The sequence below is a fragment of the Rana temporaria genome, chromosome 4 (genome assembly GCF_905171775.1).
Source record: "Rana temporaria chromosome 4, aRanTem1.1, whole genome shotgun sequence".
NCBI lineage: Eukaryota > Metazoa > Chordata > Amphibia > Anura > Ranidae > Rana > Rana temporaria.
The window spans coordinates 198110481-198122917 of record NC_053492.1 but is presented as its reverse complement, the minus strand read 5'-3'; the positions used below and the strand labels follow the sequence as shown (position 1 = coordinate 198122917).

The 12437-nt window shown below is 40.3% G+C and overlaps 1 protein-coding gene across 21 annotated transcripts in view; it reads right to left on the bottom strand.

Annotated features, from left to right (window-relative positions):
- LOC120936883 (mucin-4-like) overlaps window positions 1-12437 on the bottom strand; it is a 162004-nt gene that overhangs the window by 52277 nt on the left and 97290 nt on the right. For 15 of the 21 annotated variants that reach the window (XM_040349628.1, XM_040349631.1, XM_040349636.1 and 12 more), the window contains 5 exons: window positions 11469-11628; window positions 9944-10045; window positions 7546-7665; window positions 5569-5688; window positions 2979-3098 (listed from right to left, as the gene is read on the bottom strand). In XM_040349628.1, the coding sequence (XP_040205562.1) occupies window positions 2979-3098; window positions 5569-5688; window positions 7546-7665; window positions 9944-10045; window positions 11469-11628 (622 nt within the window). Of the gene's footprint in view, window positions 1-2978; window positions 3099-5568; window positions 5689-7545; window positions 7666-9939; window positions 10046-11468; window positions 11629-12437 lie in introns of all 21 variants that reach the window. The other 6 variants (XM_040349641.1, XM_040349648.1, XM_040349649.1 and 3 more) reach the window with 4 other exon arrangements.

The following is a 12437-nucleotide window of genomic DNA, read 5'->3' as shown; positions in this document are numbered from 1 at the left end:
TCATTTACTACTTTGCAGTAAGATTTACTTAGATTAGTGAATAGAGTGACGTTCTTTAATTTTCCTTTTTTTGTTATTAGGTATTTTTGAGAGGTCAGTTTTAATTTTGCCTCCCCTCGTTTATAAAAATTCACCTTTAATGTGAACATGCTCTAGTATTTAAGTAAAACCCAGTGTGCCTTTGACCAATTTCTCCACTATGTCATGATTATTTACAGCAATGCTCATATTGAAAAACGATTTCCTTGTTACCTAAATGTTATTTAATTCCAACTTAAGCAGTGGTGTTGCTATGGGGGGAAGGGGCGGCAGTCTGCACCCGGATGGCACCCGCCAGAGGGGTGACACCAAGGCCAGGACAAGGACTGGCGTGAAAAAATTTGTGGGGGCAGTGCCCCATGGCAGATGAACATGCACATCGTTACACAGATCACTGCTCAAGTCAGACCCTCTGACCCTGCATAGTGCCCTTGCAGAGCTGCAGTGGGGTGCCAAGTGCTGGAACGCTTCCTGCACTCCTACACTCAGCATTAGTAGACATCAATAACACTTCTCTGTCAGGAGGAATAAACTTCCCCCCGACAGATCATTTCTAGCCTCCGCCTCTGTCATGATGTCATTCAGAGGCAGGACAGGAAGAGAGAGAGGCATCGCGAGGGAGCGTGCATGTTGCTCGAATTAGGTAAGTAAACAATCACAGACAGACAGAGTAGAATATATGTTGCTTAACAGTGTAATGTTGCAGTGAATCTTTTCCATTGCACTGGACTGGTTAATGTCTTGGAAACTGTAGTGGGTTTTGTGATTGGGGGTTAATTAACTAACATATGCAGCACGAAGGGGTTAATGTACTGACTTTGGCCATGAATTCTGCACAAGGCATTAACAAACACTACCACTGATCTCGAATGCGATATTGGCCAGTGGCAGTGTTATTAACCCCCTTGTGCTGTATTAGTGGTCAGTGTCAGTGTTAATTAACCCATTCATGCTGCAATACAAAGGGGTAATTAACACTGACACTCAACACTAATACAGTACAAGGGGGTTAATTACCACTGCCACTGGCCACTACTGCATTAGTGATCAATAGCAGTGTTAATTAACCCATTGAGCTGAATTAGTGGCCAATGTCAGTGGTAATTAGCTTCTTCATGCTGCAAAATAGCATAATGCCACTGACCATGCATGCTGACTGCTGAGGATAATTGTAGAAACCGGGACCAATGCTGGCAGGTAATATTTCGGAAACTAACACCAATACTGGGGGTTATTGCAGAAACTGGCACCAATGCTGGTGGTTATTATTGCTGAAACTGGCACCAATGCTGGCAGTTATTATTACTGAAACTGGCACCAATGCTGGCAGTTATTATTGCTTAAACTGGCAATAATGCTGTGGATTGTTATTGCAGAAATGGGCACTGATCCTGGGGAGGGGTTGTTATTTCCTGAGAAGTTCTATTTTTTTCATATCATATTGTTATTTAAATTGGCTAGTTACTTTATAGTTGTTAATGGCCTACTACTAATACTACTACTATTGCCAGTGTTATTTGGGGGGGAAAAAAGTTGGGGGGGGGGGGGGTTGGTGACACCATGTTTTACCGCATCAGGTGACACCAACCCTAGTGACGCCACTGAAATTAAGCAGCACTTACATAATTGTGAAGAGAAATGGAAATACACAAGAACAAACTGTCAAAAATCTTCATGGGGTCAATTTATATAAAAAAAAATAACATCACTGGATAAATGACACAAGCATTTGCCCAGTTGTCATGCATTCTGTCCGTATCTTACTTAAAGAGGAACTGCAGTCTGCTCACATAATTTGTAATAAAACATCTGTGCCATTCTGAAGCTTCCATCCAACCACTTTGCATATTATTTTATATATACTGTGATTCTGTACTTGCCAAATATGCTGCAGAAATCTCCCTCCTGAGTCTGGCTGCAACCATTTTAACTGTGGGCAGCTGAAGCTGCTGCCTGTTCACTTCCTGGATCTACACAGACACACAGAGGCACACCTCCAGCTCTGCAGCCCTGCAGCTCTCAGTGGCTTTCTTATGACTCATCCCCCTCATTTCCTAGCAAACTGTCGCGAGAGTGAGAGAGCTGTGCATGATGTCATTTTTACCAGACAAGAAACAGGAAGTGGGCTGCATACGGTATTTACTGGGTGAAAAATAAAAATTGACTATCCGGTGTTAAAACAACAAGGGCAGAAGATTTAATAGATGGAAAGTTTAAAAAAACGACTGAAGGTCCACTTTAATGCAGTAATTTCCTATACAACCTCTGGTGGCCATACTGCAGTATTTTCCTGATTGAGGTATTTCGGGAAAAATACAACTTATATGATGCCGATCATATTATTATATCTAGAGAGGAGTGGTAGTTAAAGATAGGTTTATTGTGAGCAACGTCACTCTGATGAAGAGCATGCACCCAGAATCGATTAAGTGTGACGTGCCCAGGACTACTTGGAAGAGGTGGTCCCAGGCACGGTCCATTTGTTGTCTGGAACTGTTTGCTGCAGTGTAAGTGCAAACCATGGCAGACCAAATCATTCTCCATAAGAACTGTGTGCAGAAGCATGGATCACTGGTCTGGTTAGCAGGAGTGATGATGTAAGTGTGTCCAAGACTACTAGTCTAGTGTGATGGTAGACAAGCGGGGGAGACAAGTGAACTCAGGAATGGTTCACTTATACCAGTCCCAGTGTGAGCGCATCCTAAGAGAATTATTTTAAGAGCCAATTTAAAAACATAATTTTCCTACTTCCATCTTTTCCTCTGCCTGATTTTAACCCTTTTAGAGTCTTTCAGTAGAATTTGTGTACAGTGGATACAGTTTCATGTAAAAAGAAAAATCAGTATATAATACAATCGATCATTAAACATTCTTACTTTATATTGTTTTCTGAACACTAGTCACTCATACCAACATAAGTCCTGATGTATCTAAGTTACCTGTGAATCCTTCCTTGCAGGAGCATCTGTAACTGCCAGGTGTGTTAGTACAGGTGGCATTTGGTAAACAGGAATTGTTGCCCTGGCACTCATCAATATCAGTGCATGTCAACCCATCACCTTGTTAGACAAAAAAATCCAATTAGAACAAATACAATTTATTTGGAAAAAGTTTTTTTTTTTTTTTTGGGGGGGGGGGGGGGGTTACACACGCATTAGTAATGTTACACTTTATGTACCTGTGTGAAGAAAAATATATACAGTACTTTACTTTAGTACTCTTACAACTACATCTTTGCAGTGCACATATACTATATATAAAGGTTAATGACAAAATGTTTTTCTTTGTGTGTTTGCATTTTCAACACCTTTCTTTGAACTGAGAAAAGGCTTAATTGTAGTTCAGGGCCTGACAATAATCCTGATCTACTACAGCATTGCATCACGTTCAATTGCAAAATTAACTCATTTTCACTTTGAAAAGTACATTTTACCCTATCTTAGCAAATAAAGTGAAACAAAGTGAAATAAAGTGAACATTTCCTTTGCACATGCACAATGATGTACAAAGAAAATAAAAAACACATGCCTTTTACTTGTTTATGATTGGTTAATGCAAGTCAGCTCATTCACTAAACAAAGTGAAAAAAATCAGGAACATTCACTTAGATTAGTGGATGGGTTGACAGGGCTTTTTCCTGACACTTGTTGCATACAGGTTTAAATTAGTATTCTTTTGCTAGAAAATTACTTAGAATCCCCAAACATTATATATAGTTTTTTAGAAGAGACTCTAGAGACTAAAATGGAGATTGTTGCAATATTTTATGTCACACTGTATTTGCGCAGCAGTCTTATAAATGCAATTTTTGTGAAAAAAATAAATAAAAATAAAAAAAACAGTAAACCTGGTCCATTTACTTTGTATAATGTGAAATATAAAAGCATGGTATACAGCACAGTGCTTGTGCCGTGTAACTTTGCCCCCTGTAACACCTGAAATACCTTGCTGATCCTGCATGGCTATACCCTCCCCCTGTAAACTGACCACGGTTTATCATGGCTGTAGAAGTCCTGACACTGTGGTCAGTTTATGTGCCTCCATCATCTGCAGCTCTCCCGTCTCTCATCTGTCGTATCTCACCCATCCCTCCCTGCTTGTCAGCTCTGTCGTATCTCACCCTCCCCCTGCTGCTGCTAACTTGGTAAAAATCACACAATCCCCTGGCTTTCATAATACTAAGTGTCATGTATATGCACCTTATTAAAAAAAGCCGCTCTATACCTGATTTAATAGCGCCGCTCTGCGCTCACATGACTGGCTGGCTCCTTCCTCTCCTACTCCCAACAGACTCCCTTCCACTGTACCTGTCAGATTGTGAGAGAGGCGAGCCGGCTGGTCACGTGAGCACCGAGGGGCGCTAATAAATAAGGTATAGAATGGCTTTTTTTTAATAAGGAACATGTACAGGACACTTATTATGAAAAACAGGGATTTGCATGATTTTTACTAAGTGAGTTTCCAAACACTTTCATGCATGCTAGGACAGATAAACGGTAACTACGGCAGTTGAAGATAGATTTATTGTGTGCAAACTAGCTCTGATAAAGAGCATGCACCCAGGATCGGTTGAGTGTACCATGTCCAGGACCACTTGGATGAGGTGGTCCCAGGCAGGGTTCATTTGTGGTCTGTAACTGTTTGCTACGTGTAAGTATAACCCATGCCAGACCACATAACTCTCCATAAATACTGTAAACAGAAGCATGGATCACTGGTTTGGTTAGCAGGAGGGACAATGTAAGTGTGTCCAGGACAACTTATCTAGTGTGAGTGTAGACAAGTGGGGGAGTAGGGAGGGGAAGCAGATGAACTTGGGTATGGTTCACTGTCTCAAACCATTCCCAGTGTGAACGCATCCTAAGAGAATTTAAGAGGCAATTTAAAAACACAAATTTTCCTAACAGCTTTTCTAGCTTCTCCTCTACCTGATCTTAACCTTTTGAATCAAACTGTCAGTCTTTCAGTAGAATTTTTGTACAGTGGATAACATTTTATGTAAAATGATACAGGCAGTCCCCGAGTTACAAACACCTGAGTTACGAAAGACTCCTACTTATGAACGGCCTCAAATGCTGGCCACTTGTGCTCCATGCTGGTCCTGAATATCTCCGAGCACCTTCGGACACCTCCCACACTGCAGTACTACATGTACTGCATGGCCAGAACAGCCCCAGATTACAAAGCAAGCGCCCGGAACATCCCACATCCATGCAAAGGCAGAAGTTACACTTACAAATGCATCGTTCCAACCGGAAGTTACACTTACAAATGCAGGGTTCCGACCGGAAGTTACACTTACAAATGCAGGGTTCCGACCGGAAGTTACACTTACAAATGCAGGGTTCCGACCAGAAGTTACACTTACAAACAAACCTACAGTCCTTAATGTGTTCGTAACTCTGGGACTGCCTGTAAATAAGTATATAATACAAGCAAGATTAATCCATACTGAAACATTCATACTTTATATTGTTTTCTGAACACTAGTCACTCATACTAACATAAGACCTGATTTATATAACTTACCTGTGAATCCATTTTTGCAGGAGCAGCTGTAGTTGCCAGGTGTGTTAGTACAGGTGGCATTTGGTGAACAGTAATTGTTGCCCTGGCACTCATCAATATCAGTGCATGTGACTCCATCGCCTTGTTAGAGAAAAATATTTACAATTAAAAACAAATACAGTTTTTTTGGTAAAAGTTTGTTTTACTGCAGTATTTTCCTGATTGAGGTATTTCAAGGAAAATACAACTTTTTTGCTATTAGGTAAAGCTGGCAATCAAAGGAAATTAACATATTAGGTAAAACACAGTCAGAATTTCTGAAGACTGAGTGAAAGCTTGTAACATTCGCCCAGCAAATTTCTTAAAAATTGACCCCTATGTGTTTTCTGACCATATACCGTTATATTGAAACATCAGACCTGTATGTTACTCAGCCAAACATTTTGCAGACAGAAAGCAGAAGACTCCTAGCTACTTGAAGCAAATTATAATAAGCATAAACTTATTGCATAAAAAAAGCATATATGTCTAAGTGTTTGGGTGTATATGACTCATGATTGGTGCACCAATGTTATTTTATAGATTTGACAGTTTTATATCACATATTACTAAATGGTGTCATCATGTCATGATGCCGATCATATTAATATATCTAGATGGGAGTGGTAATTTAAGGTATGCTGGGAGAGATAGAAGGTAACCTTAGTTAAAGATAGGTTTATTGTGAGCAACTTGACTCTGATGAAGAGCATGCACCCAGAATCAGTTAAGTGTGCCGTGCCCGGGACTACTTGGAATTGGTGGTCCCAGGCACGGTCCATTTGTCGTCTGGAACTGTTTGCTGTAGTGTAAGTGCAAACCAAGGCAGACCAAATAATTCTCCTTAAGAACTGTGTGCAGAAGCATGGATCACTGGTCTGGTTAGCAGGAGTGATGATGTTAGGCCTCGTACACACGGCCGAGGAACTCGACGTGCCAAACACATCGAGTTCCTCGGCCAGTTCAGCACTGAAGCCGCCGAGGAGCTCGGCGGGGAGAGAGCTCCCATAGAACAACGAGGAAATAGAGAACATGTTCTCTATTTCCTCGCCGAGCTCCTCGTCGGCTTCCTCGGCCGAAAGTGTACACACGACCAGTTTCCTCGGCAGAATTCAGCCAGAAACTCGGTTGGAAGCTGAATTCTGCCGAGGAAACTGGTCGTGTGTACGGGGCCTAAGTGTGTCCAAGACTACTAGTCTAGTGTGATGGTAGACAAGCGGGGGAGACAAGTGAACTCAGGAATGGTTCACTCATACCAGTCCCAGTGTGAGCGCATCCTAAGGCTCCATGTACATGGGACGCTTTTACAACTAAATGATTAAACTTGACAGATAGTGACCCAAGTTTAAAATGTCTGTTTTGCCGCGTTTAGCGGTGTTTAGCAGCGTTTGCATTTAAAAGCGTTTTTTTTTTTTAATTGGCCAAAAACGAAAAACGCCTATAAACGAAGCGCTGCTAAACACTGGTAACCATGTTAAGCCGTGTTTAGTCGGGTTTAGTTGCGTTTGGCATCTGAAACGTGAAAATCTCCCGCATTTGAACCCATTTTTTTGCTTTCAAAGAAACGCTGTTAAATGCAACTGCCTAAAAATGGCAATAAGACTGTGTACATGGTCACATAGGATAACATTGAATGAGTTCAGGGGCAGTTGAAAAAAGAGTCCAACTGCCTCTGAACGTATGTTTAGCAGCATCCTGTGTACATGAGGCCTTAGAGAATTATTTTAAGAGCCAATTTAAAAAACATAATTTTCCTACTTCCAGCTTTTCCTATGCCTGATTTTAACCCTTTGGATCAAACGCTGAATCTTTCAGTAGAATTTCTGTACAGTGGATACAGTTTCATGTAAAAAGATAAATCAGTATAAAATACAATCGATCATTAAGCATTCATAATTTATATTGTTTTCTGAACCCTAGTCATTCACAGCAACATAAGACCTGATGTATCTAAATTACCTGTGAATCCATTTTTGCAGGAGCAGCTGTAACTGCCAAGTGTGTTAGTACAGGTGGCATTTGCTAAACAGGAATTGTTGCCCTGGCACTCATCAATATCAGTGCATGTGAATCCATCACCTTGTTAGAGAAAACATTTCCAATTAGAACAAATACAGTTTATTTGGAAAACATTTTTTTTTTTTTTGGGGGGGGTTGGAGGGGTTACACATGAATTAGTAATGTTACACTTCATGTACCTGTGTGAAGAAAAATGCTTTATCTCCATGATAAAACACTGCTCAACTACATCTTTGCAGTGCACATATACTGTATATACAGTAAAGGTTAGTGACAAAATGCTTTTCTTTGTGTGTTTGCATTTTCAACACCTTTCTTTGAACTGAGAAAAGACTTAATTATAGTTCAGGGCCTGACAATAATCCTGATCTACTTCAGCATTACATTATGTTCAAACTCTAAAGCTCTGTACACACGATCGGATATGTGATGGAATCTAATCCGATGGATTTTTTCGTCGGATATCCGATGAAGCTGACTTTCATCAGTCTTGCCTACACACCATCGGTCAAAAATCCGGTCGTGCCAAAACGCGGTGATGTAAAACAGTACGACGAGCCAAAAAACACAGATGGAAAAAAGACCGATGGGGCTCACACACGATCGGTTTGTCCGATGAAAACAGTCCATCAGTCTGTTTTTATTGGACAAACCGATCGTGTGTACACGGCTTTAATAAACAAATGACTAATTTTCAAAAGTGAATTTTGCCCTATCTTAGTAAATAAGGTAAAACAAAGTCAAAACTATCTTTGCACATGTCTGTAGATGTACAAGAAAAATAAAAAAAAACAGGCCTTTTGCTTATTTATGGTTGGTTAATTGAAGTTAGCTCATTCATCGATTAAAACAAAATGAATCGGAAAAATTCACTTAGATTCGTGAATCGGGTGACATTCTTTAATTTTCCTTGCACATGATTGGGTATTTTTGTAAAGTCAGTTTTCACTTTGAAGGTGAACACATTATACTCTTTTAGTATATCAATCCAAGTGTATCTTTGCCCAGTTTCTCCACTATGTTATGATTATGTACAGCACTGCTCATATAAAAAAAAAAATTCTTGTTACCTAAATTACATTTTTTCCTGGTTCCAACTTAGGCAGCATTTACATAATTAGGAAGGGGAATGGAAACACACAGGATCAAACTGTCAAAAATCTACATGGGGTCTATTTTTTAAAAAAATAAATAAAAAATGACCAGATAAATGACACAAGCATTCACCTTGTTGTCATGCACTCTGACCATATCTTGCTTAAGGCAATTATTCCCCTAGTGGCCATAATGTAGTATTTTTCCTGACTGAGACTCATGGCCGCTAGGGGCGTGTATGCTGATTTACGCGTCAAAATTCCAGAAGCAAGCACTGATAGGTTGCTGTTAGCAATACAAAGGAGAACTGAGACACTGTTAAAGGAGCTTAGGTGAACTATATGAGCACAAATCTAAGGGCCAGATTCTCAGTGGAGATACGACTGTGTATCTCCAGATACGCCGTCGTATCTCTGAGTTGCGCCATCGTATCTTTGCGCCTGATTCATAGAATCAGTTACGCATAGATTTTCCTTAGATCCGACAGGCGAAAGTCTCTTACGCCGTCGGATCGTAACTGCATATTTACCCTGGCCGCTAGGGGCGTGTATGCTGATTTACGCGTCAAAATATGTAAATCAGCTAGATACGTGAATTCACGAACGTACGCCCGGCCGACGCAGTACAGTTACGCCGTTTATGTTAGGCTTTTCCCGGCGTATAGTTACCCCTGCTATATGGTGGCGTAAGTGCGGCGTACCAATGTTAAGTATGGCCGTCGTTCCCGCGTCAAAATTTGAAAAAGTTACGTCGTTTGCGTAAGTCGTCCGTGAATGGGGCTGGACGTCATTTACGTTCACGTCGAAACCAATCGCATTGCGGCATATTAGGAGCAATGCACACTGGGAAATTCCACGGACGGCGCATGCGCCGTTCGGGAAAAACATCAATCACGTCGGGTCACAGAACATTAACATAAAACACGCCCCCTGTCCCACATTTGAATTAGGCGGGCTTACGCCGGCCGATTTACGCTATGCCGCCGCAACTTACGGAGCAAGTGCTTTGAGAATACAGCACTTGCTCGTCTAAGTTGCGGAGGCGTAACGTAAATCGGATACGTTACGCCACCGCAAAGATACGCGGATCTACGTGAATCTACCCCTAAGTATTTAGAAAGAAAATATATTACAAACCCACTGACATTTTAGGTCTAAATAAGATCATTAAGAGTGATTCCCCTAGACAACTGCTGTACCCATTAGAGTCAGTATCACATTTATTTAAAGGAATTAATACTCACCATGAAATCCATTTCTGCATGTGCAGGTATAATTTCCAAAGGTATTGGTACAATTAGCATATTTATCACATTTATTAGTATCAGTGGAACATTCATCAATATCTATAAAATAAAATAATAATTTAGTATGGCGATGCTGTGTTACAATAACCTAAAGTATAACTAAAGGCAACTAAAGTATAACTAAATGCACAGGGGTTAGAACCCCCTTCCAGTTTGTATTGCTGTCTGTACCCCCATTAAGGAGTTTCACCCTCTCATCATGTCCAGTTTACCTTTATCATCAAAGTGAAAGTAAAAAGACAATCCCATATTTTGGGTTGTCCCCAGAAAAGAAATAGAGGGGAAATCTTCCAATGGGGACACTAGTTCTGGTGACCTGGGGGTCCCCAAAGAATTCCCTTCATTTGCAGGGATTTCCTCTCACTTCCTGTTTGGCTATGGGACAGTAAGTGAAAGGAAATCTCCGCAATGGGACACAAATGACAAAAATAATAAATAAATACATTTAATAGAACCTTTCATTCTAATCAAGAATGTTCAAAATACCTTCATGAAGAGGCCATATATTTACTAGTATGCACCTTTCTCTTCAGACCCTTAAATATTATTTGTTGGTCATTGCAGGTATGAGTAAGGTGCAGCGTGTTGTGTTGGTGAGCAGTGATCACATAGAGTCCAAAGTGAATGACAAAGGTGTAAGAAAACTTCAAACAATGTACAATTAGGCCTGGCGGATAGGCATAGCCGACCAGATCAACTTGCAAAACTGTAACAGCGGAGCGTTAGCTTAAAGTGATGCGGAAAGCCGAGAAGATTCCTAAAACGGAGGAAGGACATAGTCCCTGCATTGTGCCTACTCCTTTGGAACATTTCCGTACTGCTGAACACTCTGCTTGTCCCTACACTAACCACTCTCCAACTGTGCCCCAAACCCATAAGCCATTCTCTTAAATGGACACTGTCTTGACCCAAGATGGCTGCCAAGGTCACACGGGGCACCAGCATCCAATCGGACAGCTGCTCCCCCTGGTCACCACAGGAAATCATAGAGGAACCAAGTTCCTCTTGACTTCCTTCCCCTTCTGCATTGCCACTTCGGTCACGAGCCACCTTTAGTGGGGAGTAAAGACTGCAAATGCCAACAGGTAGTTTTCTAACAGTTTCAAACCAGCTTTGGATCACAAGAAAAATCACAAGGAAGTTTATCATCAACAGTTTATGAATTTATATGGCAAATATGTTGACTGGATTACTTGGTAAACTGTTTAAAAATTGTTAAATTGTTACAGAATTGCCTGTTTGGAAGGTTGATGGCTTGATTGGCACTTCATGAAGCTAGAAAACCTTACCAAATGTTTGGATAGGCAGGTTTATCAGGAAATAACTGTTTCTAATTATGTGTGATAAACACATCTAAACATTTAAGGTAAGCTATATTTAAAATATATACAAATACAAAAAGATTCTAGCTGTAGAAGATATGCATACTATACTGAAAGGAAGACAAATATACAAGATATACCTGTACAATGGATCCCATCCCCAGAGAAGCCAGATGGACATGGTCCACAGCCAGTTGTATTATCACATGTCACATTAGGGTAGCAGCCTTGAATACACGGATTGGGTGGGTTCTGGCAGAATTCTCCTGTATAGTTGTTTGTGCAAATACACCCAGCAATCTGTTAATTAGAAGAACATATTCAGCAGGTTAGCAAATAGTGTCTCTAATAACATTACAATGAATTGTATTTTGCTCTTGTACATTTACATATGCATACAGTACATGAATTAACTGGTATTTCTGTTGATTTTCCATATAAGCCCATTAGAGAGGTGTCTGGAGAGGTATTATGCAAAGGTATTCTTTGTAACGTATTTATGTTTTCTGTTTGCTCTGTCTGTTTCGCTTTTTGTTTTTTTCTTTATTATTTAGTTGTTATATTTTTTTTTTTCTTACTTAAACATCAATTTACCTGGTAAAGACATCCCATCAGCTAACTAAAGGTACATTTAAATGCTGTCCCTATAAAGAAGAAAATGAATTCTTACCTCTCCTACTGCCCACTCCCCTGTAGAAAATTGCCCAGCTAAAGCCTCTTGAAGAACACTTTCGGTTTCGGGAGTGTCCAAGTGTTCTTAGCTGAGCTCCTTGGTTCTTCCCACCAACATCTGTGTCACTATAGAACACACTGAGCCCAGCAGATGAACAGGAATCAATATAACTGGAAGTATTGGTTTTTGAGAAATCAGAGTTTCATTTAATGTAGCAGCATGTGCTGGAAAGGTATGTATTCACGTTCTTCTTTATAGGGACAGTGTTTAGTTGCATTTTTATCACTTTTATGTGTTGCTTTCCGGTACTGGATAGAATAATTGGGCTTAAAAAGACTATGTATAGTACGTTTTTATATGATCTCATGTACTGTATGTTTAGAAAAATATTTAGAGTTTGGGTTTTAGTATTTCTGGAGGAATGAATATGAAATAG